This window comes from Larimichthys crocea, chromosome X (assembly GCF_000972845.2).
Source record: "Larimichthys crocea isolate SSNF chromosome X, L_crocea_2.0, whole genome shotgun sequence".
Taxonomy (NCBI): domain Eukaryota; kingdom Metazoa; phylum Chordata; class Actinopteri; family Sciaenidae; genus Larimichthys; species Larimichthys crocea.
The window spans coordinates 34439003-34462020 of NC_040020.1; the positions used below are offsets into that span (position 1 = coordinate 34439003).

Consider the following 23018-nt stretch of genomic DNA (forward strand, 5'->3'; position numbering starts at 1 on the left):
CATTTATTAAGATACTAAGTACTCGAATATCTGTCTCTTCCTCTACATGTCAGTGGGAAATATTCATCGAGTTCTAGTAACTCATTACTTTGCATAACGTCTGTTTGATTTCTGAATTGTTTCCCTCTATACACATCTGTCCGAACATTATTGGTCATCAACAGCTGTCTGGTGTCAAACCTCGAGTGGTCCCTGATCCTACTTTGACAACACTGGAATGTGTCCTGTTGAGCTGGACATTTAATCAGCTCTCTGCCTTTCGTTGACTGACACACACACACACACACACTCACACAGTGCAAACTGAAGATTTTTTATTTATTTAGAGGGAATGGAATCTTTGCTGTGTTTGCTGTGTGTAATCTTGATGTGTCCAGCACAATGTTCCCTCAAACAGATGATGGTTTGGAGATAGCAGTAGGGAACTTTTCTGAGTGTCTGGCTGAATTCAACAATATTGTTCAACTTATTTGCCTTTCTCAGCTGGAAATTATTGTGTGGCTCAAATTTCCACTCATTCCATCCACCACTGAACAGAGGCCTGATGAAAACAGCAGGAAGCCCAGAGCACAATAGTAACTACTTGTTGTTCAGAATGTCTGTGCCTGAGCAGTGAAAAGTGATGTACAGCTCTGATGTCCACTCTACACATGTCTGCTCCTCTGGAAAACACAATAAAACAAACACAAACCCACAGCAGCAGAATTCCTGCAGACTGGATGTGTGCAGACCTGTGATTCACCTCCTCGAGAGATTGCACATTGTTCTGCAGGAAGACTGCTGTTCTCGCCTGTGGGCCTTGTGCTGACTTATGTCACTTTCCCTCCGATCTCTAACACGTCTCAGCTGTGGAGAAAGTGTGATCAGTGAGTCACGGAGCACCGAACACTCTTGTTTTTCACTGTCTGATGAACTTCTGCTTTGTTTCCCTCCGTCTGGACCTGCAGACAGGCTGCAGTCCAACTGATCTGAACCTTCCAACAAGGAGGCGAAGAGAGATAACACTGTGCTGAATGTCATGTCTGTGTTACATTAATGTGATCCAATATTAATTAACATGCTGCAAAATCTGAATAATTGAAGGAATTATCTGTTAATAATTATTATAATAATAATTAAGATTCATCTTTAATCTAACCTTCCTCATTAACCTTCTCTAACTGTCTCTTCTAAAAGGTTAAGGCAATTTCACAGTTTGCACTGCGTGTCAAATAGTTAGAGTTTTGCAAGAAAAATGAGTTCATCTCAGTATTAATAAAAAAAAAAGGTTGAATAGTTTATTCAGTTTCTTCTTGTAAGGACTTAGTTAATAATGAACTTTCATTTGCTTCAGGCATTCGCTCACTGCAGTTGTTATCGACTTCAAGGTTAGATACCACAAATTCAATGGTCCTTTATGTATGTATGCAGATAAATATGATCCTACACTTATATTCTGGTCTTTTAGCAGCTTATCACACAAAACATGAAGTTTCACATGGAAATATGTTAGCAACAATCCTTCACGCCTTAAAGCAACATTACATACGAATAGTTTTTTTCGTGTCCCCATTGTATAATCCCACTGTGGTAAATATGTTCAGCTGTACTCGAGTATTTGTTCTGATTACATTACTTATGATCAAAAACTAGCAAGTATACAACTTTGCTAACAGCCAATCATCAACCAGGTCCCCAGCAGCAGACACAGCAGCAGCTAATATCACTGACTAGTCCAACAGCAGTCAGCCCAGCTCGGCGTCTGTCTTTCAGCCTTTTATTTCACCAGGCTCTCACCAACCACTAAAAGTCAGTCCCACATTTACTCTTGTCCGGCAGCTTCTTGCTCGCTCACTCTCTTCTTTTCTCTTCTTAGTGTTGTGTGTCAGAAGCCTGGATCATGAGTTAGAGACCTGTCCTGACTCCTGCAACATTTTGTTCATAAATCCAATTATATCTTCAAGGAAGGCTCCTGAGCACGTCAAAGTTGAGTGCAGCATAGGTTTTATTCTCTTGACAGAAAATGCGACCAGTTTTCGTTCATGAAGGAAAGTGTTTTTTCAGCTCAAAATATTATCTTTTATAATAGTATAATCGCAACATTGGTACCATCCATTTTTATTGCCCTTCAATAAAATCATAGTATCCAGTCAAATTATTTGGGCTGGGTTTTCTAAATCTGCTAACATGGCATATATCACATCTGCTGATACGGCATGCTCACCCCCACCCCTACCTTATTCAACTTTATCTCAACTTCTATCCGAATTTTCTCCACGTAATTAAGTTCCCCCTGTCATGCTACACTCTTTTTAGAAAGTCTAATACAAAATAATAAGCTATTCCATGATTATATACTTAATAAAGGTTTACAATGAGGAGTCATACATTCCCTTTGTGAATCCATACTCACGCGACTCTTGGCTGCGAGATCGAAAAACCCACCCTCGAGGCTCTTGACTGTGTGCTCAGACTCCCCTCTCGAGGTTCTTGGCTACAAGTGTATTGCTTACATCTTCACTTCATACCCTTACTCTACTACTAAAAGGATAAAAGTCCTAGCCTAAAATCCTACTAAAAAAACCATACAATTATAACTTTATTTTAAACTTTATTTATCAATTATATACTTAATATTATGACAGAAATGAAAAAGGATTTTAACCTACATACTAACACAAATTATAACAAAGTCCATAACATTACACTACATTAGCTTCCTCCTTCAACGTCCTTTTCACTTTCTTCTCCTCTGCCAACATATCCATAGACGCTGCTGAGCCCAGTTACATTGACTGCTGGTCCAACACAGGCTCCGCTCTCCGTGAGCATTCCCCCACACTCTAGTACTCAAAAACATTTACATTTACATTTAGTCATTTAGCAGACGCTTTTATCCAAAGCGACTTACAGAGAAGGGAACGTTTAAGGTACAGTGTGATAAGAAAGCGTTAGTGCAACAATAAGTGCTATGACAATTCTTTAAGGTGTAGATTTGTCGTGTAGTGTTAGGAGAGCAGGTACTTTCTGAAGAGCTGGAGGTCTTCAGGAGATTTTAAAGGTAGAGAGGGACGCCTGCTCTGGTAGGAACTGGTAGGGGGCAACGGGGAACAACAAACGGAAAAAGTTTGGATTGCCTTGAGTGAACAGGTGGCAGAGCCAGGCGTCATTCATTGGAGGAGTGCAATTTTGTAACTACTTTGTAGGCACGCTGCTTCTTCTTTTCTTTTTTGTTTCTTTCTTGTTTTTTTTTGGGGGGGGGGCGGGTTTGGACCGAGAATTAATGCTCGTCACTAGCATTAGTCACTCCTCTCCCTCATAGACGGTAGAAAAATGTAAACACACTAATGTCAGCGCGTCACTTAAGCACCACGCTGTACCAGGCCGGCCCGCACGCCGTAGTGGGTCGGTTCACTTATAGACGGTAGAAGTAATGTCAGCGCGTCACTTGCAGCACCACGCTGTGCGCTAGCCAGCCCACTGACCCACCGGGGATACCCCAGAGCAGAGCAGTTTCAGTCGAGTGACCACTCTTGAAACCAGATTGATTCAGATCAAGAAGATTGTTCTGTAGGAGGAATTCTGAGAGTTGCTTAGCGACCGCCCGTTCAGTAATTTTGGATAAAAAAGGAAGAAGTGAGACAGGACGATAGTTCTCGACCTGAGCAGGGTTGGGTTTCTTGAGTAGAGGAGTTACTCGAGCTGCTTTGAATGCAGTGGCAAAAGTGCCACTGCATTCAGTGACTCATTTATTACATGTGATAGCTGGCGTGATGGTTGGGCTAATGGATTGAAGGTTTGTTGGTATAGGGTCCAACAAGCATGTAGTAGGGCGGCTACATGTCAACAGTTTGGATGTCTCAGAGAGGGATGCTAAGCCAGAAACTCCTCTTCTTCCCGGTGGTTCACAGTCCGGCTAACAAACTGAGCCAACATTAGCTAACAGCAGCTACAGTTGTCAGCAGTTTACTTCACTGTCCATCAGGAAACTGTAAATCACAGAGTTGAGGCGGAGCAGCTGGAGGGAAATCCAGACAACTTTCTTTCCATAAAATATGATCCAGTTTCACCAAAATCATTCAAAGAATTGTAACTAACTTTAAAATGAGAACCCTTTAAAAGGTTTTAAATTCATGATATAACACCAAAAAACTAAATCTTCATGTCCCACGTCCATTTTTCTTGTGCTGTACTGCACAGTTCAGTAGCCTTACATGATGACTTGTAACAGACTGCTATCTCATTAAAACATAATCCTGTTTATATTACAACAGAAAAACATAGTTGGATATTGATGGAGACTGATGAACCGTTGGCTCATGGTTGCTTTGTGGTGTGTGCATGTGTATGTGTGCTCACTACAAAGGAAGGAACAAGCAAGAGTGTGTGCATCCCCTCTGCTCTCCCAGGCCTGTCTATAAAGACCTGTGTTCAGAGGGCAGGAAAACGGAACACACAGATGTATCAACAAACTCACACAATCAAAGTAACGACTGTAAATGAAAGTGGAGCGCCAGTTGGTGGCTTCTAAAGAACAAACTAACATCCTGACGGTTGTTGGAAAGTCCCTTCATGTCAGAATGCCCAGTGATCGCAGAGGTTTTACTTTCTGGTTGCGTTCACTCTCGGTCCATTGCTCAGGATAATTGCAGCTCTAATGTGTAGATTAGATGGCGTCAGTGTGGATAAAAAGCAGGGCCAGCACCAGTCATTTGCTGCCCCAGCTGTCACCTGCTGCTGCAGCTTGTACTAAAGCATCTGGTCCTGGAGCATCGCCACCTCCTCCTTTCTGTCTTTAATGTAACAGCATGCGACTCAACCCTCCTCATCATCTGAGAAAGCCCTAACAATAGCCACAATAGCTCAACCATAAGTATCCCACCTCCTTGCATGGATCTGACCTAAGGGCATTGTGATGATTGGGCTGAAGGCAACATGCAGACTGCACCAATTTTCACTTAGATTGTTCTCACTTTAAACACTTGTATGTATAATTGGAAAGTTTTCCAACACATTTCCTGAAAAACAGCATCATTAGCCAGAATGTTAAAGAGGTTGTTAATTTGATCCGTGTGCGTTTGTACTAACATGTACATTTACATGTACTAACATAAGCTTCTTTCACCCACGTCAAGGGCAAGCTAAGCTAGCTGCTAGGTGTGAATTTAGACAAAGCTACCAAGCAAATGGATTCCTGCAGGTTGACCTTTTCTTTTTCACACGGCTCATCGTTAGTTTCAGGCTCCGAGCTTTAAACCGTCTGTAGTTCTTCCTCAACATCAACTCCATCAACAGAGTCAAATAACTATTTTTCCATATAGAACACACTTGTTATAGAATTTTCTATCCTTAGGTTACACAGGGTCACGTGTGGGCCTTGAGGTCCTCGGCAGTATTAGTTGTTTGGCTTTGGTTGAGAACAGTAGGTGCCAGTCTATCTCAACACTGTGGTGGTCAGGGTTGAAGAGACCTATTGCTGCCTTCTTTGACATAATAGATAGGTTGCCGCTGATGTTCCAATCTGCGTAAACAAATCTGTGTCTCCAGACTAGAATATGCTGACAATAACACCTGCATGAATAAATGAAGAACAGAAGCTGCCAATTATGGTGGAGCAGATAAAAACTCATGTTCAAAATGAGAAATAAAAGGCTGCCAGACCTTAGAGTATCTCTTAGTGTTGCCCTGCAAAGTAAATATAAGATGTTCTAATTTAAGGTGTGCCATCACCTCCTCTACCCATCGTTTGTGAGTTGGCAGTGCTACCAGTTAAATAAGATCAATCTCCTGGCCAACAATAAAGAGCTGCTAAAATGCTATTGCTTTCCTTTGAGCCATTGTTAGTTGTGTTTCTCCTGGTGCCATACCAAAAATGGCTGCCAGAGGACTGGGACAAGACCAGAACATGTGGCATATGTTGGCAGGCACACGTTTACATCTAGGGCAAGTCGGATCAGCTCCCTGGTAAATTCTTGCCAGTTTGACCCTCGTGAAATGAAGTCTATGTAACCCCTTAAACTGTATTGATCCATGTCTAACACATACAGAAGAAGAGTGTATTAGTTCTACTGCCCATCTCCATTCAACATCCGATATGTCCAACTCTAACTCTTCCTCCCATTTCGTTTTTATGTAATCAGGGATGGGGAAGCCACCTTCTGGATATTCACATAAAGCATAGAACCATCCCTTTAAGAGTCGGGTTCATGTCCAATAGCCCATCGATCCACCCACTCTGTGGTAATTCAAGGAATGAGGAGAATGTCTTTTTCACAAAATCTCGAATCTGAAAGTATCTGAGGTAGTTAGTCTTTGAGGGGATTCCATATTCCTTATCCAGCTAAGCAGCAGACATAAATACACCATCTTTAAAAAGATTTTTAACACATTCTACCCCAGCTTTTACCATTCCTTAAACACTGTTCCCCCAAGGGTCGGGGAAAACAAGTGATTGCCATAAACGGGAGCAGATAGGAGGTTGCTGTTGCTGTTTTTAAAATGAGTTCTGAATTGGACCCAGATTTTGATAAAGTCATGTACAACTGGGTTGTTTGTGTAAAGGTGCTTGCTTAAGGGCAGAGGATCACAGACCAGGGAGCGTAGGCATACTGGGCTAGATGCATGCAATTTTTTACTTTCCATATGTACCCACACTGGGCTTTCATCATCATCTAACTGTTAGCCGTCCAATAATAGTGCATATAATTTGTGAACAAATAGAAATACTTTGTTCCATCAAAGGCTTTGTGGGCATCTAGGGATATCACAATCTCAGACTCAATGTTATCTTTAGCAGTGTATATCATATTAAAAAGGCGACAGAGATTTTCTTGCTGTTTACTTCCTGGGTGAAGTCCGGGAAGATGTGAATCCGCCCACTGTTCTCTCCATTTCCCTCGCGTTCTTCAGTATCTCCTCTTTCTCTGTGTAGTAATGACATCTCACTACGAATGCTCTCGGGGGAACTCCGTTCCTGGTGTGTGCCTGGTGTACTTGGTCCAGCGTCTGTGTTTCTGCTAGACCCAACTTTTCTTTCAGTAAGCCCACCATAAACTCTGACAGCTTTTTGCTTGCCTCTGCCCCTTCTCTTACCCCCACGACACTTATGTAGTTGTGCCGTGATCGTGCCTCGAGATCTTCACTCAGTCTCCTCAGCTTCAGTATCTCCTTCTCCATTTCTTTCAGTCTTGTCCCCATGTTGGTTATGGTGTTGGACTGATCATTTAACGTTTCATCTACCTCCTTTTTTTGTTCGTCCATCCTATCAGCCAGACTGCTAGTTTTGTCACCAATCAGCCAACCAACCTCCCCGTGTAGCAACTCAAACTGGGCTTTCGTGCTCTCTTCCAAATTTTTAGTCCATTTTTCCATCTCGATCATCTCTTTTCTTCCTTTTTCTATCTCTTCCTTACACTTCGCAATCTCGGTCTTTGTCTCCTCTCTGTATTTCGTAACCCCAACGTTGGCATTTTTAATCTCGGACATCGTGTCCTTAGCTCACTGAGGTATGCCGTCAGCTTGTGATGGGCTAACATTGTCCTTGCTTGCCGAGGAGGCCATGCTGCTAACCACCTGCTGTTCTCTCCACCAGTTCGAGTTGATCAAGAAGTAATTTTCGGTCTTAAAATGCAGTGAAAGTGCACTTGTTCACTCCTGAAACAAAACGATAAAAGTATTATAATATTCTATCAGTTTAGGGGATAATATTAATATTTTTTGACAACTTTTACTCTAATTCTCTAATTCTCCTTGGCCAAGCGTCAATAAATAATACAGCATAAGACATCAGAGGCTCTTGAACACTTTGTTCCCTCCTGACCTCACCATTGACCTTTGACTTCAGCAATTTCTCCACAACACTACTCAGGAATTTATTGCTCCAATTGACTACATTTAACAGAAACACTGATTGGACATGTGCATAAAGTATGCTGAATTTTCCTGCTAAGTTTAGTGTGTCAGATTTTGTCATGATGACTCAGATCTGGAGTCTATATCTACAGACAGTGCACTGCCGGGGTTTCTACAGGAGACCCACTGACTCCAGAGAGTCCCTCTTGCAAACAGTGACCATATATTCTAAAACACGTTTGGACAGGATAGTGGGACGAGGGGTACTCAATTGTTTGCAATCTGCAAGAGCAGAGCAGTGTAGTGTCTTGCTGGTTGAACCCGTACATGAACAGAAATGTGTCCTGACTCTGCTCTGTACCTCACATCCTCTCCTTTCTCAAAGAAATTGAATAAATGTTTAGCAGTGAATTATTAGCTGTTCTTTAAGTGTGTGTTAACAAAGTACCTGATGGAGCAGACAGATCCGCAATGGCAGCTTCCTGTCCTAGAAAGACTCTGGCAGCCTCCAGATTCTCCTGCTAATTTTACACAGGCTCTGACCCACTTGGTGCCGACAACTCTTCTACTGCTGGCACCACGTTATTGCAGACTTGGGCACACACACACACACACACACACACACACACACATACACACACACACACAAGTACTTAGACAGGGGCAGTAGAGCTTTGCGTTTACATGGAGCTAAATTTGGGTTATGATTAGGGCTGCCACAAACGATTATTTTAGATAGTCGACTAATCACCGATTATTTTTTCGATTACTCGACTAATCGGATCATACGTAAATTGACTGTCCCGGAGAGGAAATGGTAAATGGTCTGTACTTTTATAGCACCTTTCTAGTCTTCCGACCACTCAAAGCACTTTACACTACATATCTCATTCACCCATTCACACACATTCATACACTGATGGCATTAGCTGCCATGCAAGGTGCCAACTGCTCATCAGTTTTAGGAGCTAGGCATTCACACACATTCACACACTGATGGCACAGCCTTCGGGAGCAATTTGGGAGCAGTTCAGTATCTTGCCCAAGGACACTTCAACATGTAGACTGGAGGAGCCGAGGCTCGAACCGCCAATCACCTGATTAGTGGACGACCCACTCTGCCTCTGAGTGGGCGGGCGCTGTAAAGCTCGCAGACGGAGCCGCGTGCCACCTTCGCCCCCGAGTCTTTCCATGCCGAACCCATGCGGAGGAAATGCGCCCGGCAAAGGCCAGCCAGCGCCAGGGAGAGGTCCCGCGTGGGGATCCTCCCGCACTGTGCTGCCGTCCCTGACCCGCCGAGTTGAATCCCCCGGGCAGACTGCGCGGAAGTTGCGGAAAAATCGCAAATTTCACATCAAACTTCCTATCATCTGCTGCGACACACTGCAGTTCTCTTACTGCTGGATCAGCTCAGTATGGACACATTTCTAAAATTCATCAATGTGGCAGTTTAAATACATAAAAGTATAAAAAATCTATTGATAGAATAAGTCAAATTCTGCATTAGCTGACAGTTCTTGGTACTGCAGTACAAGTTGATTGTCTCTCAGACAGTGGTGCAGTGAAACACAGACCTTCTGTTGAGGGAGTGCATAACAATAACACAGAAAAAAAACATAAAGTTGACTTTTTCTTGCAGCTTTGACTTTTCAGGAGAATGAAAATGAGTTTCTTCCAGGCCGTGCTCTTCTGTCTAATGCTGATATGGTGGTGCACTGTGAAATTCTTTACACGTGTTCTTTTCTTCCTGACATCTCTCAGCTGTGTTTCCTTTTTTTTAACCTCTTGCTTATTGTTCTGTTCTGTGTGACCTCCTCTCCATGCTCTCCCAAAGCCTCAGTCATGCTGTACATTGTTTGCTGATTCAGTCTGCTTCCTTACATAAGGCCTCGCAGCTGCAACACTGACTCCAGAACTGCTGTCGTCATTTACTGATACCAGACAATACAGCATGCTGAAGGTGACGACTGCAGCTTCTCAGCATGCTGCTGTCACATTCGCTCATCAGCCTCAGCATCTTTATTCAACACCACTTCTCTTCATGGATGTTTTAACCATGAACATGTTGTAATGGATTTTATATCGCTCTGCATCACATGACTTCAGATGCTCAGAGGTGTCAGCACAGCTCTACAGTATGAGCTGTCTATCACCGTCTAACAAATATTACTAAGGTCAGTCAGGAGAAGAATGTAAACATCTTTTAATCCAGAAAACTCTAAACTGTGGTTCTCTGCTCTACTAAGGAACTGATGTTAGCAGCAGCAACGCTAACCTCTCTAGCAGTCGCCACTGTTGTTGTTGAATCAACAGTCACTTCTCACACACACCAAGTGTTAAACCACATCAGGAGCTCAAAATGTAGCAACCAGTCATTCGTCCAGTTCCTTCCTGTGAAGGAAGTAGAAGTGTATTAGAGAATGGAATCAGAACTACAGGAAGATTTGTAGTTTTTTTGATTAGATTTAGATGCAGCGTTTAACTGATTTCATTGTTAATCTTGTTTGTAGAGGCTCGGCTGCACCGTATGATTCTGTCACTTACAGTCAGGGAGGTAGCAGTGAGTTAAGATTTGGTTTCTTTCAGTTCAACGTAAACCAGCAGCAGCAGGAGCAACTTTTAGTTTTATTTGTATAGCAGAAGTGATGTCTCTTTCCATACAGAGACTCAACAATTACTAACTGGACGTCAGTGTAAAGACTTTTCTCACACTGCCCTCTTTTTGCTGACACTTGTTCTCTACATTTATCTACATTTGCAGTAGCATGCTGATAGTTCGACTTGCATAGTGACAGTTAAAGTGTAACTGCACTCCCTCCGTCTTAGCAAGTGTAAAATGCAGCAGAGCCCTGCACAGGAAGGGGTGTGGCCTCATCAGACAGTGACAGACTGACCACCACTCAGTGAGCATGAACGCAAGCTGGTAGGCAGAGCTAACTGAGCTAACCATGGAGTTAACCAGCCAAGCAACATTGATGTTGAAATTTCAGAATCATCATTTGTTGTGGTTGAATATTCAAGGCTACATAACAATGAATTTATGTTGATAATTCTTTGCTTTTTTTAATGTTGAAAAGAAACATTGAATCAGTGTTGTTTCACTGTTGGTCTGCTATCTAGGTAATCACATGGTTTACTCTGTTTTTTATGAGACTAGATCTGAAGTTATGAGTTCCATTATTTCTAAGTTGATTTATGGTTGTGTATGAATTGGAATTGCTGCTACAGAGTAAGTCACTCTGATTCCAGCATACAGGATGGTGTATGATGTCTGTGTTTGGACTGAAGGGGTGTGAGTTGTTTGAGTTCCGTTTGAATTTGGAATATTAGTTATCTGTCGGTATGAAGAGCCTGCTTCAGTGTCTTTGAGGACCTGCACTTCAGTCATATTAATCGTATTATATGCCCCCTTATGTCCCTGTGGACCCTGCGGAGTCATGATGACTCAGGTCTTGTTTCTATTCCGGGTTCATTCTCCAGGTTCTCCCACTTCATAGCTGCCTGTTAAATGTTGTGCTGTTCACAGAGCTGCTAATTGGACTGCTTTAGCAGGGCTGCATCTGTGCTGGAGCACCTATCAACACAGCCTGCTCTATATTTAACCTGCAGCTAAGTGCTCCTGCTGTAAAGGAAGGTCCTTTGGTTTGGTTAAATGAGAGAGTGAGCTGGACTGCCAAGTTGGAAGACTGCATAACTAATAAACAGCTTAAAATCCTCTATATTGATGTGCTTCAAGGGTTAGATTGGATTCATTAAAGTCTGTGTAGAGGTAATTCTAAGATTTTTTTCAAAACACAATAAATATATTGGAAAATAGCTGCTGAAAACATGTGAAAATACTTTGAACGATATATTACTGAAATGTGGAGTTAGAGGTTCAAACAGTTTTTCACCAGTTTTCAGTCCAGGATTTTGTGGGCGGTCCTTAAAGGGTGGCTCAATGACACGCTGAGGCCACCCTGAGCATACCCCTGCACCCCTAGCAGAGCAATAGAGATGAATTCATCTCACTCAGAGTCTTTCAAAGTTAGTCATGTCATTTTCTGAACTCATCTGACACATTTCAGTCGCTTCAAAATGGCTGCTTGACTGCTCCCATGAGTGGGCTTGGCTTCAACACATTCAAAGGACACAAGGATTTGGTTGGGTGGTAATAACACTTTCTCCTTTGGTCAGATAAACTCAGAACACACTCATTCTTACTTTACATGGACTTTAAATTGGTGTTTATCCGTAGGTGGTGTATTAGTGCATTCATTGGTGCCAACTTGGGTTAAACATTGGGGAATGACAAAAATAGTGATGTCACGTTGAGAGGAGACTTGATTCACTCCACTTACGTCTCAACTAATGTATCCAATAGAAGAGACAGTGTAGGCTGACCTGACGTCTGCTGAACATCTGTGAAGGGAAGGAGGAATGTGCACAGAGACAGAAAATCATTGTCTGCACAGAGTGTGTAGTAGTGCTGCGTGGGTGGATTGTGGCTCAACTTAATAGAAAATGTTACCGGTTCAACAAAGGAGCTATTTAAGTTATTAATAACTTACAGAAATGCTGCGTACATTAGTCCACCTTCTCCCGTCTCACACTCTTTGTCTCTCTCTCTCTCAAACACACACACACACACACACACGCTGGAGTAACACTGAATATTATATATTGATCCTGGACCTGTGGACTCCTATTCTTGTTCTAGACAACGCAGGCAAACACGACACCTGCAGACTGCTGTTAAGATGTGACTGGTGCATCGTTTGTGGCGGATAAAGAACAATTTAAAAAAACACATTTTGTATAAAACCCAGATTTTTCACTCTGAGCTTTTCCTCTAACTGGCCAACTGCCCTAAATCTTTCAGTATTAGTCTACTATTTGTGCACAGAATTTTAATCCTCTTTAAACCTGCAGGGAATGGTGTCAAAGTCCCATTTCTCTGTTTGACACACATTACAAACAATACAAGGTCACTTGTAGCATTGGGGCTGGTCGGAGTTTGTGAGTGTGGTTGCGAAGGTGTGTGTGTGTGTGTTTTCTGTGTGACTGTAAATACTATAATTATATATATCATTAATGTGTAGAACCAACATGGATCATAAAAGACGAAGGCGAATATTCATAATTGCTTTCTTGATAACCGTCCTATAAAAGACTTAAGAAGGGACTGAAACAACCCTAATGATGTTGCCTGAGTGTAGACAGTGTTTCACAGTCTGTGTGCTCTCACAGTCGGTCACAAACCAGAATCCCAGAACAACCAGCAGATCTCAGGGAATTCCAAGGCACATTGGGAGTCAATAAATTCTTCATGTTTTTGAAATCAGCAGGATTGCATAATCCCTGTGCAATATAACGGGCAGCCAGTTAAAGTTTGCTGCATGGCTTAGGAGTTCATATCTGTTCATATGTCTTGGTGCTTGTTAAAATTTGGTCAGCAGGGTTCTGTACCAGTTGAGTCAGTGAAAGGAGCTCTGACTGATATGGGCATAAAGTGCATTACAGTAATTTAAACAGGAAAAATAAATGTAATGTGATGTAAATCAGTAGGAGGCAGGAACCTGATACTGATACTTAGAGTTGAAAGAGGAATTACACGAAAAACAACTTTACTATTTCTATTCAGACTTACTGTGAAACAGGCTGGTATAATTTGTTGGATCAAAGACTGATAAGTTTCAGAAGGTTCTGGGACATCCAACTTTTAGTATCACTGAAGCAGGCAAGGGTATTATCTGACTGGAGGCTGAAGAGGGATATATATAACTGTCTTCCCAGTGGTGGGTGACATTGAGGTTCTGAATGACCTGGCTGAGAGGAAGCGTGTTTATTAAAAACAACAGTGGGTCAAGAATTGAACCACACTTACCTAGTTGTGTCACTTCTGTTTACTGTGCACTCACTGTAAAGCTGTCAGATTGAAGTCTGTAGTGAAGATGAACTGGACTCATCTCAAGCTTTAGATTAATGTGAAGTTCTTCATCAACCCTCTTCCTGTCTTTCTGTTTCGGAAGTGTGTTTTTCTGTCCTCCATTATTATGGGATTATGACACTGACATAAATCACGCGCGCCTAATAAAACCTGCCCATACGCATATTGTTTTTTCGAGCGCTTTCAAAGCACTGGCGAGCTATTTTGTATGCTGCATCTCTGCTCCCTGGAGCAACATTGTAGCCTGCGAGGAGAAAAACACGCTTGAGCGTGCCTCCTTCCTCCATCGTTGACATTAATCTGATAAAACGCGGATCATTTTTTGTAACTTGGATCCTGTTGGTTAAACAGTTTTGTTCATATTCTACATGTAATTCTTTGTCCTGAAAATTATAAACGTGATGTTATAATTAAATTATAAAAAACCTTCAATACATGCTTGAGCATTCATGCAGGAAAAATATAAGCTATTGCTTACATTAACTGATGTTTTTGTAACATGGATCCTGTATTTATAGTGTTTAATTTAGAAAAAGTGTTGAATACATTGACATGTTGACAGAAATATTATTTCAACAAGCATAGGCTTCATCTTTTTTCAGCATTCTAACTGTATGATATTTTTGTCGGGTGTGAGTCATATAAAAGCCTGGTTAATGTTCAGATTCCTTGTAAAAATGCAAAATGCACTCATTCAGTAATCTCTGCTAAATGGTGCACACATCTTGTTATTCTTATGAATGACTAATGTAAGTCTTACTTTCTATTACATCATGTCTTTTATGATTGGCCATTTGAACTGAAGAGGGGACATCAGATTCCCAGTCACCAGACTGGGATCAGTAATTATTTGAGTGTGTATGCTGCTGACCAAATTTCAATACTCTTAGCATTAAAGAGGGTGAAAGAAGTGACGGCAAATGAACTATTACTTAATGCATTAAAACAGGACCAGGCACTGAGCTGTTGTTTACTATTTCAAGTTTCGCCAGTTGGGGAAAAACATAGAGTTCATGCAGGAAATACAGAAAGAAGGGCAGTGATTACTACAGGTCTACAGAACAAAAGACGAGTTGAAGCAGTGATGGCCAGGGAAACTCTTTTTTTTTTTTAGAGACACAAGACTGTAGGCAGAGTATAAGAAATAATGTAAAATGATGATACATACTGTCGTACAACAGGTGGCGGTATGCACCTCTCGGGGGATACAATGATAATTGGCATGCCCTTACTGACAAAAACCGCCCACTAAACAAACCCACTCGTATGAGCAGGGCAAAGTTTTGCGAGTGGACTCAGCGCACACTCAGGTGTGTTTTTGTCCTCGCAGGCTACAATGTCGCTCCAGGGTGCAGAGATGCACCATACAGAACAGCTTGCGAGTTCTTTGAAAGCGCTAGAAAAAACAATATGCGCGCGCGGATGTCTGATTTGCAATTTATGTCAGTGTCCTAATCCCATACATTGTCTTCTCTGTGCAGCTCCTCAGTGAAAAGATCAGCGGGGTGGAGGGGACGAAGCTGGATGAAGACTTCATGGAGATGGAGAGGGTGAGTTCAGCAGTAAACATGCTCTCATACACTTAGTGGTGCTGGGCTTGATTTCATACTGGACAGGCAGGAAGTGATCTCATCTTGAGCAGATTTAACACTTGTCAATATCAGTCTCATGTCTGTGTGTCAAATGCTGTGTGTAAATATGATGATGATGACGGCCCTGAAAGTCCAACAGGTAAATTCACAGACTTGACAGGCTGCAGGAAACACAGCCTCCCCAAAAGCTGACTGTCCGTTCTGAACTGGTGATGTCAGAACTGCTAGCCAGTGAAAAATAAATACCTCCTACCAACAGCTCTAAAGATGACTGACATGTTGTTTCTGTTTTGGTTGACCTGTACAAATATAGAAATGAAAAAATGAAAGTTTGTGGTTTTAGGGGGAGTAGATCTATATCTTGACAAATAATAGTTTATTCTTCAGTTTCTAGATTCCATCAGTGAGCGCAGGTTTGATTAGAGGGAGGCAGAGTTATTAAAACACACTCATTATTTTGAAAGCAGATCTATGGGCACATTTTATGAACTTACTAAGAAGCACAAACTGAACAAGACGCCATGTTTTTACCTCAAATATTGCATCCTCAGTTGGGCACTTTTTTCATCGAGATGCATCAAGAATTGTGCGTTCAAATTGTCGACTAACCTAACATCTCTTCTTATTTGAATTGCTCTTGTCTTGTCCTTCATCAGAAAATTGAGGTGACCAACAAGTCGGTGTTTGACCTCTTGTCCAAAACGACAGAATACCTCCAGCCTAACCCAGGTAAAAAAAAAAATAGAAAAGGTGGAATATCTGTGACTTTGCTGAAGAATCTGCTGTTCTACCCTGCAGATTGACTCCATCACATGCTTCATTCATTCTTTCCTCTGTAGCCTCTCGAGCCAAACTGAACATGCTGAACACGGTGTCTAAGATCCGAGGCCAGGTGAAGACCACAGGTTACCCTCAGACTGAAGGCCTGCTGGGAGACTGCATGCTGCGCTACGGCCACGAGCTGGGAGAGGACTCTGTCTTTGGTACCAATTCTAATATTCAACAGAATAGTGAGGTTCTTCCAGTTTACAGACAAAGATGCAGCAGGTGGTGGGGACCCACAAATACTACAGTATGGTTAAAAGCACAGAAGCCCCCCCTCACACAAGTAATGTTAGCATTAATACATCATGTTAGCATATATTAAACTCCTGCTGTTTGCCTACAGCGCAAATGAAGAACGTTCTGACATTTCATGTTTGTGATGTCAGTGTGTATGAAAATTCCATTTCTCTTTAGACTCAGAATCTCTCATTTGTCAGATTTCAAAACACAGTATTTAAGAAGAACACTGTCACAGACTGACAGCACGCCTGTGAACCTGTGATGTGTTCAAATGTAATGTTCCTGTGCCCTGCTGAAAAGACCACAGGTTCACTAACACAGTGTGTTTCTCTCTGTGCCCTGTAGGCTGCGCTCTGGTGGATATGGGTGAGGCCATGAGGCAAATGGCAGACGTGAAGGACTCCCTGGACATAAATGTCAAACAAAACTTTATTGACCCCCTGCAGAATCTACAGGACAAGGACCTCAAGGAGATCACGGTACATTAACAGCCGCCTGTACCTGTAACTATACTAACTATTATTATTATTATTATTCTTATTATTCTTATTAGTGTATTAATATTATTATTATCATAACCAGTCTGCTGTAGGTCAGCATGACACTTCCTGGTCTACAGACCACTTAAAGCACTTCTCATTCACACACTGATGGAAGATGGTGTTCACTGCGAATCAGGCGCTTCCTATCCAGCTCTCACACACACACACACACACACACACACACACAAAAACACACACAAACAGGTTTCAGTATCTTAACCAAGAACACTTACTGGGAATAAAATCAGGGACACCTGAGCTACAGTTGCCCTGCATGCTGCTAACACTGATCCTGTCTACAGATCAGCTTTACCTTCACACTAAAAACAAACCACAACTGGACCAAGACCACTCCAAATATAGTCTTAGTCTAAATGTTAGCCTGCACTAGAGTTTGATTGACCGCTCTCTCTGCAATCCAAACTAACTGAACCAAGCGGACAACACTCTCTGTGCCTCATGAATGAACACTTCAGTTCAAACTTCAGTCAAAGTTCAGTTCAGAATGGAATACCTCTGCTCCAACACCAATAATGTGAGTTTGGATCTTGTGTGATGAGAATGCATTGAATGCTCAGAGGTCACATACATGTGTCAAAGAATGAACAAATAATGTTTCAGAATATATTGGCCTTTTATGCCTTTATTGATAGTACAGCTGAAGATAGACAGGAAGCAGAGAAAGGGGGCGTGACACGCAGTAAATGGCTGTCCGATGCGGGATTCGAACCGGGGCCAGCTGCAGCGAGGACTGAGGCCTCTTACACACGGAGCGGCCACTTAACCCGTAGTGGCTAACGACCGCCCCGTGTTTCAGAATATTTTAATGTTGTGCTATTATTGCATATGTTCTGTCATTTTATTGACCTGTTCCTGTTTCTGTTTGCAGCACCACCTGAAGAAACTGGAGGGCCGCCGGTTGGACTTCGACTATAAGAAGAAGCGTCAGGGGAAGATTCCAGACGAGGAGATTCGGCAGGCTGTGGAGAAGTTTGAGGAGAGCAAGGACCTCGCTGAGAGAAGCATGTTCAACTTCCTGGAGAATGATGTAAGACAGGAGAGAACTACAACATGTGAATTCACGTGACAGAGATCAGAATATATATTCCACACATTTAAAGGTACAATATGTAAGATTGAATTCCAAGCTCGAATTCCAAACAGTGGAGCCAGTTGCCTCCCTTCCCCTAATGACACTTACGCAGGGTGCCAGGTTGACTCCGCTGAACCTTCACTTGTGTTCTGACTTTGTTTATTTCATCAATCAGCTTCTAAATCTATCTGACTGAAATTTACGTTGTAAAATAGTGACACAAAGAAGTTTTGTTTGGTTTGTAATGAGAGAGCGAGAGCACTGCTCGAGATACATACACGGTAAATCAGAGTGAGGGAGATTGTTTCATAGTGGTTACGTCCAGCACATAAATACAGAGAAAGGGCTGGCTCAATTCATGGCAGCGGCAGCTAGTAGTGGCACTTCAACACTGACCTGCTGAGGCAGCTGCCGGTGTCTGAAGCAGTTGTCAGTGTCTGAGGCTGCATGGCGCACCCGGCAGGTGGTCACACCCAGGTAGGTGTCTCTCGTCCATGTGTGCCGTTACCGACACACGTAAACTCAGATCTGACTATATACAGTATATTCCCTGTCATAGTGACAAGCTGCTGTTGCATATAAGAGATGTCCCGTGTCACGTTGCCAGTGTATTTTCCTCTGGATTCCGCTCAGGAAACGAGAGCAGTCTAATCAAATCAAATCAAATCAAATCAAATCTTATTTGTATAGCCCAAAGTCACAAAGTACATTTTCCTCAGAGGGCTTTACAATCTGTACAGGGAGTGACACCCTCTGTCCTTAGACCCTCGGTTCGAGTGAGGAAAAACTTGCCCACAAAAAACCTTTAACAGGGAAAAAAGGTGGAAGAAACCTCAGGAAGAGCCACAGAGGAGGGATCCCTCTCCCAGGACGGACAGATGTGCAATGGATGTCACGTGTACAGGACAAATCAACACAAACATATTGTACAATTACAATGACTGATAAAATGACAATGAATTACAATGAATGATAAAATGACAATGAATTACAATGAATGATAAAATGATTACAGTAGCAGTGGAACCTGTGATAGAGATAGAGAGACACTGATGCACAGCAGCAGCAAATCATTAACTAACTATAAACTGTAATGGAGATATGGTAGCAATAATGACAGTAGTAATAGAGAGAGAGATGAAGTCTCCCGGCAGTCTATTACTATGGCAGCATAACTAAGGGATGACCTGAGCCAGCCCTAACTATAGGCTTTACCAAAAAGGAAAGTCTTAAGTCTACTCTTAAAACTGTTGACCGTGTCTTCCTCCTGAACCCAGAAAGGTAGTTTGTTCCACAGAAGAGGAGCCTGATAGCTGAAAGCTCTGGCTCCCAATCTACTTTTGGAAACTATAGGAACCACAAGGAACCCAGTGTCCTGAGAGCGCAGTGTTCTAGAGGGGTAGTAAGGTACTAAGGTACTTTTAGATATGATGGTGCCTGACCATGAAGAGCTTTGTAAGTAAGGAGAAGAATTTTAAATTCTATTCTAGATTTAATAGGTAGCCAATGCAAGGAAGCCAAAATGGGAGAGATGTGATCTCTGATCTTGGTTCCTGTCAGAACACGTGCAGCAGCATTCTGAATTAACTGCAAAGTCCTGATAACAAAGAGTCACAATAGTCCAGCCTTGAAGTAACAAATGCATTACATGCACTGACATTAGATAACACACATGAAAATGATGAGAATCCCTAACATGATGATGTTAGTACACAATGTAAAATCAGGTTACTGTGCACTAAGTCACTAAGTATTATTTTCAGGCCTCCGACACCGGCAGCTGCTGCTGTTATGGGCATTTGTTTTTATTGTATAAAACAGTCGTCAGTGTTGTATTAGACTCGCTGGCAGTAGCATTTCCATCACATGATTTCTGCATTAATTTGGTTTTAGGTTTTCTTAATTAATCTCTCAACCGCTGCCGCTGTGTGGGGCAGCTGAACTAAACACACCGTCAGCACCTTCCACAAACCACTGCACCCCCAAACCCCCGTCCACTCCACACCACTCAAACTCCATCTCTGTCAAACTGCTGCTCACTCGTTTCCATCGTTGTAGTGCGCTGTGTTTGTCATAAAGTTGTTTCATACCTAGCAATATTGAATATGGAACTAATTGATCTGAATAACAAAGGCCAAAACATAAACAAAGAGACGGGCCAGGCAGTAAATTTCAAATTAAGAACATTTTGGCTGTCGGGTTTTTGTCAACAAGCAAGTATTTAACCTTAGCATGTTTCCTTAAGAACTGATGATATTGCACATTAATTTTATGATTTAACACTGTGAATATCTTACATATTGTACCTTTAAACCACAGCCACAGAAAGCAGCTGATATGTGTTCAAATGATGGCAGACTTTAATGATCCAACACCAGGATAGAAATTCACTTGTCACAGCAGCTTGTATACACAAGGTAGATAAGAAGTCGTGCTGCTGTTAAAGAGTGTGACAGCTGTCTGAATGAAGGACCTGTGGTAGATCTCCTTCTTACATGGTGGGAGTAGCAGTCTGTTGCTGACGGAGCTGCTTAAGGCCTCCACAGTCTCATGCAGGTGGTGAGAGGAGTTGTTCCTCTCCTCTCCCTCACTTCTTCTGTGGAGTCTAGAGGACAGTCCAGGACAGAACTGGTCCTCTTGTCCAGTTTGTTGAGTCTTTTCCTGTTTCTCTGTGCTTCCCCCTCCCCAGCAGACCACTGCATAGAATCATGCATGCATAGATGCCACCACAGTGACATATAAAGTTATTAACACAGTCCTGCAGTCCTCTGTAACCATGGCAACTCAACTGGTGCTTTACTACATCTTTCCAGCAATCTCACTGGTTAAATTAATTTTGGTTCACAACAAATACAACCACAACGAGCTCTGCCTGCTAAACATGAAGCCAGAGTGAATGCATCAAGACGAGTCATGGTTTTTACACAGTCTGTCTGTAAGAGCACACACAGTAAGATCACACACTGTGAAACACTGTAGTGCACGATACATGCAGATGTGTGACTGGATGACATCGTGCAGCTGAACCCAGTTATCTATCAGAAATTATCTACATTTATTCTTTGAGTCATCAAGTGTGTGGCCCCTGTGCTGATTTTAGCGTTCAGCCTCAGATTGACAATTTTACAAATGATTGGTAAAAGACAAATGCATCAGGGGAAGTACACGTGTGAGTGATGAGACAGGCTTAGACATGATTTTATGATGTTCAGTACAAAGTCACATCATTGTGTGTGTGTGTGTGTGGGTGTCTGTGTTTTTGTGTGTGCACATTGGCGTGGTGGTCAACAGGTGGAGCAGGTGAGCCAGCTGTCGGCACTGATCGAGGCGGCTGTCGAGTACCACCGGCAATCATGTGAAATCCTGGAGGAGCTCAGTGTGAAGCTGCAGAACACGTAAGAAACCCTCACACCATGTGTGTGTGTGTGTGTGTGTGTGTGGTCTCATTCTGGTTCTGCCGTTCACTCACACTGTGACATTGTGATCTAACCTTTTTTGTCTCAGGATATCTGCAGCCAGCAGTCGGCCCAAGAGAGAGTTCAAATCAAAGTCCATTCAGAGCAGCATCGACACTCTGGACAACAGTCAGCACAACGGCCTGTCCTACAGCTCCTCTATCAAATCCACAGGTACAGCTGCCACACACAGCGCCTGTCTTTACTCTGTCTGTGTTTTTACTTTCTGTTCTCTGGTTTTCTGCCAGCCCTATCTTCGTTGTTTGCTTTGAGCTCTACTATATACTTTTTTTTCTGTTATCCTTTCCAGATATTCAGATCAACCACACAGTCAATGGGAAAAGTAGGTATTCCAGTATACAGTGTTGAGGTTAATGTTACCTGATATGTGCAGCACTGATGATCCGATGTATCTGCATAACATCAGCCTCACTCACTGTATTCTCCTCAATCACCAAATGCAGATTAGCATGGACAGTTTCAGAATATGTCAGTATAATATTTCATTGTCGCTCAAATCTCCAGACATGATTCAACATCAACACACGGCTCTGTACACTCTCATTACACCTTTAATCACATCACATGAATAGTTGAAGCTCAGAGTTGAACGTGACAGCGTGGAGCTGTATTGTGAGCTAATGTGATGTCAGACTGAGCTCAGAGCTGACAGTAGATCAGTTTAGATCACATCGCAGCTCATTATTACCAAAAGTGAAAAACTACAGAGCACTTCTCCTCAGAAACACCACTGTTCACTGTATTCATTGAAGTATAAGTAAGTAGTACTGTACACATGTAGTACTGCTACATCACTACATTTCTTTACATAGAAATGAACTCAAAGTTTCAAGTTCTTTAATTCAGAAAATTTTATTTCCATATCTGATTTAATTATTATAAATTATTTCATCATGAACATTTAATACAGTCTTGAGCTAAGAAGAGAAGTGCATCATGGGAAGTGCCCTGGCAGTCTAGGCCTATAGCAGCATGGAACAAATGGCTTGCCATTATATCTGTACTCTGTGCAGAGGTTCTGATGCCATCTGATCTTCACTGAGCTGAGCTGAGAAATGTTATATCTCGTAATCAGTTACATGGATTTGATACTTTTCAGTTTGCAAAACTGAAAAACTGAACTTCACCACCTTCTGCTGGTTGAAGTCAGATACAGCATACTTACTTGCAGTATGGTGTATGTGTGTGTGAGTGTGTGCATTGTTTTGTGTTGTCTTGTGCTCAATACCATCTCCATTTGTCTTCTCATCTCATCCAGCCGATCATATAACCTCTGTTCCACTGTCATGGCCTGAGAGCCCAACGACCAATGGCAATATTGACCGTGAGTAACACCCTGACCCTGCATTCAAGTTGGTGTACGGACTCTGAAAAGATTAATCCAACAGATCTGATGATGATTTGATCCTTGTTATGGAATTTTCTATCCTTAGGTTACACAGGGTGTGGGCCTTGAGGTCCTCAGCAGTATTAGTTGTTTGGCTTTGGTTG

The 23018-nt window shown here is 42.3% G+C and overlaps 1 protein-coding gene across 3 annotated transcripts in view; it reads left to right on the plus strand.

The window, feature by feature from the left end:
- The window catches only part of sh3gl3a (SH3-domain GRB2-like 3a), a 43941-nt gene that overhangs the window by 16095 nt on the left and 4828 nt on the right, over positions 1 to 23018 (plus strand). For 2 of the 3 annotated variants that reach the window (XM_027283095.1, XM_019259437.2), the window contains 9 exons: positions 15241 to 15309; positions 16008 to 16080; positions 16191 to 16334; positions 16762 to 16895; positions 17848 to 18006; positions 21343 to 21446; positions 21556 to 21680; positions 21817 to 21849; positions 22786 to 22851. In XM_027283095.1, the coding sequence (XP_027138896.1) occupies positions 15295 to 15309; positions 16008 to 16080; positions 16191 to 16334; positions 16762 to 16895; positions 17848 to 18006; positions 21343 to 21446; positions 21556 to 21680; positions 21817 to 21849; positions 22786 to 22851 (853 nt within the window). In that variant the 5' untranslated portion in view covers positions 15241 to 15294. The remainder of the gene's footprint in view (positions 1 to 15240; positions 15310 to 16007; positions 16081 to 16190; positions 16335 to 16761; positions 16896 to 17847; positions 18007 to 21342; positions 21447 to 21555; positions 21681 to 21816; positions 21850 to 22785; positions 22852 to 23018) is intronic. The other variant, XM_019259438.2, reaches the window with a different exon arrangement.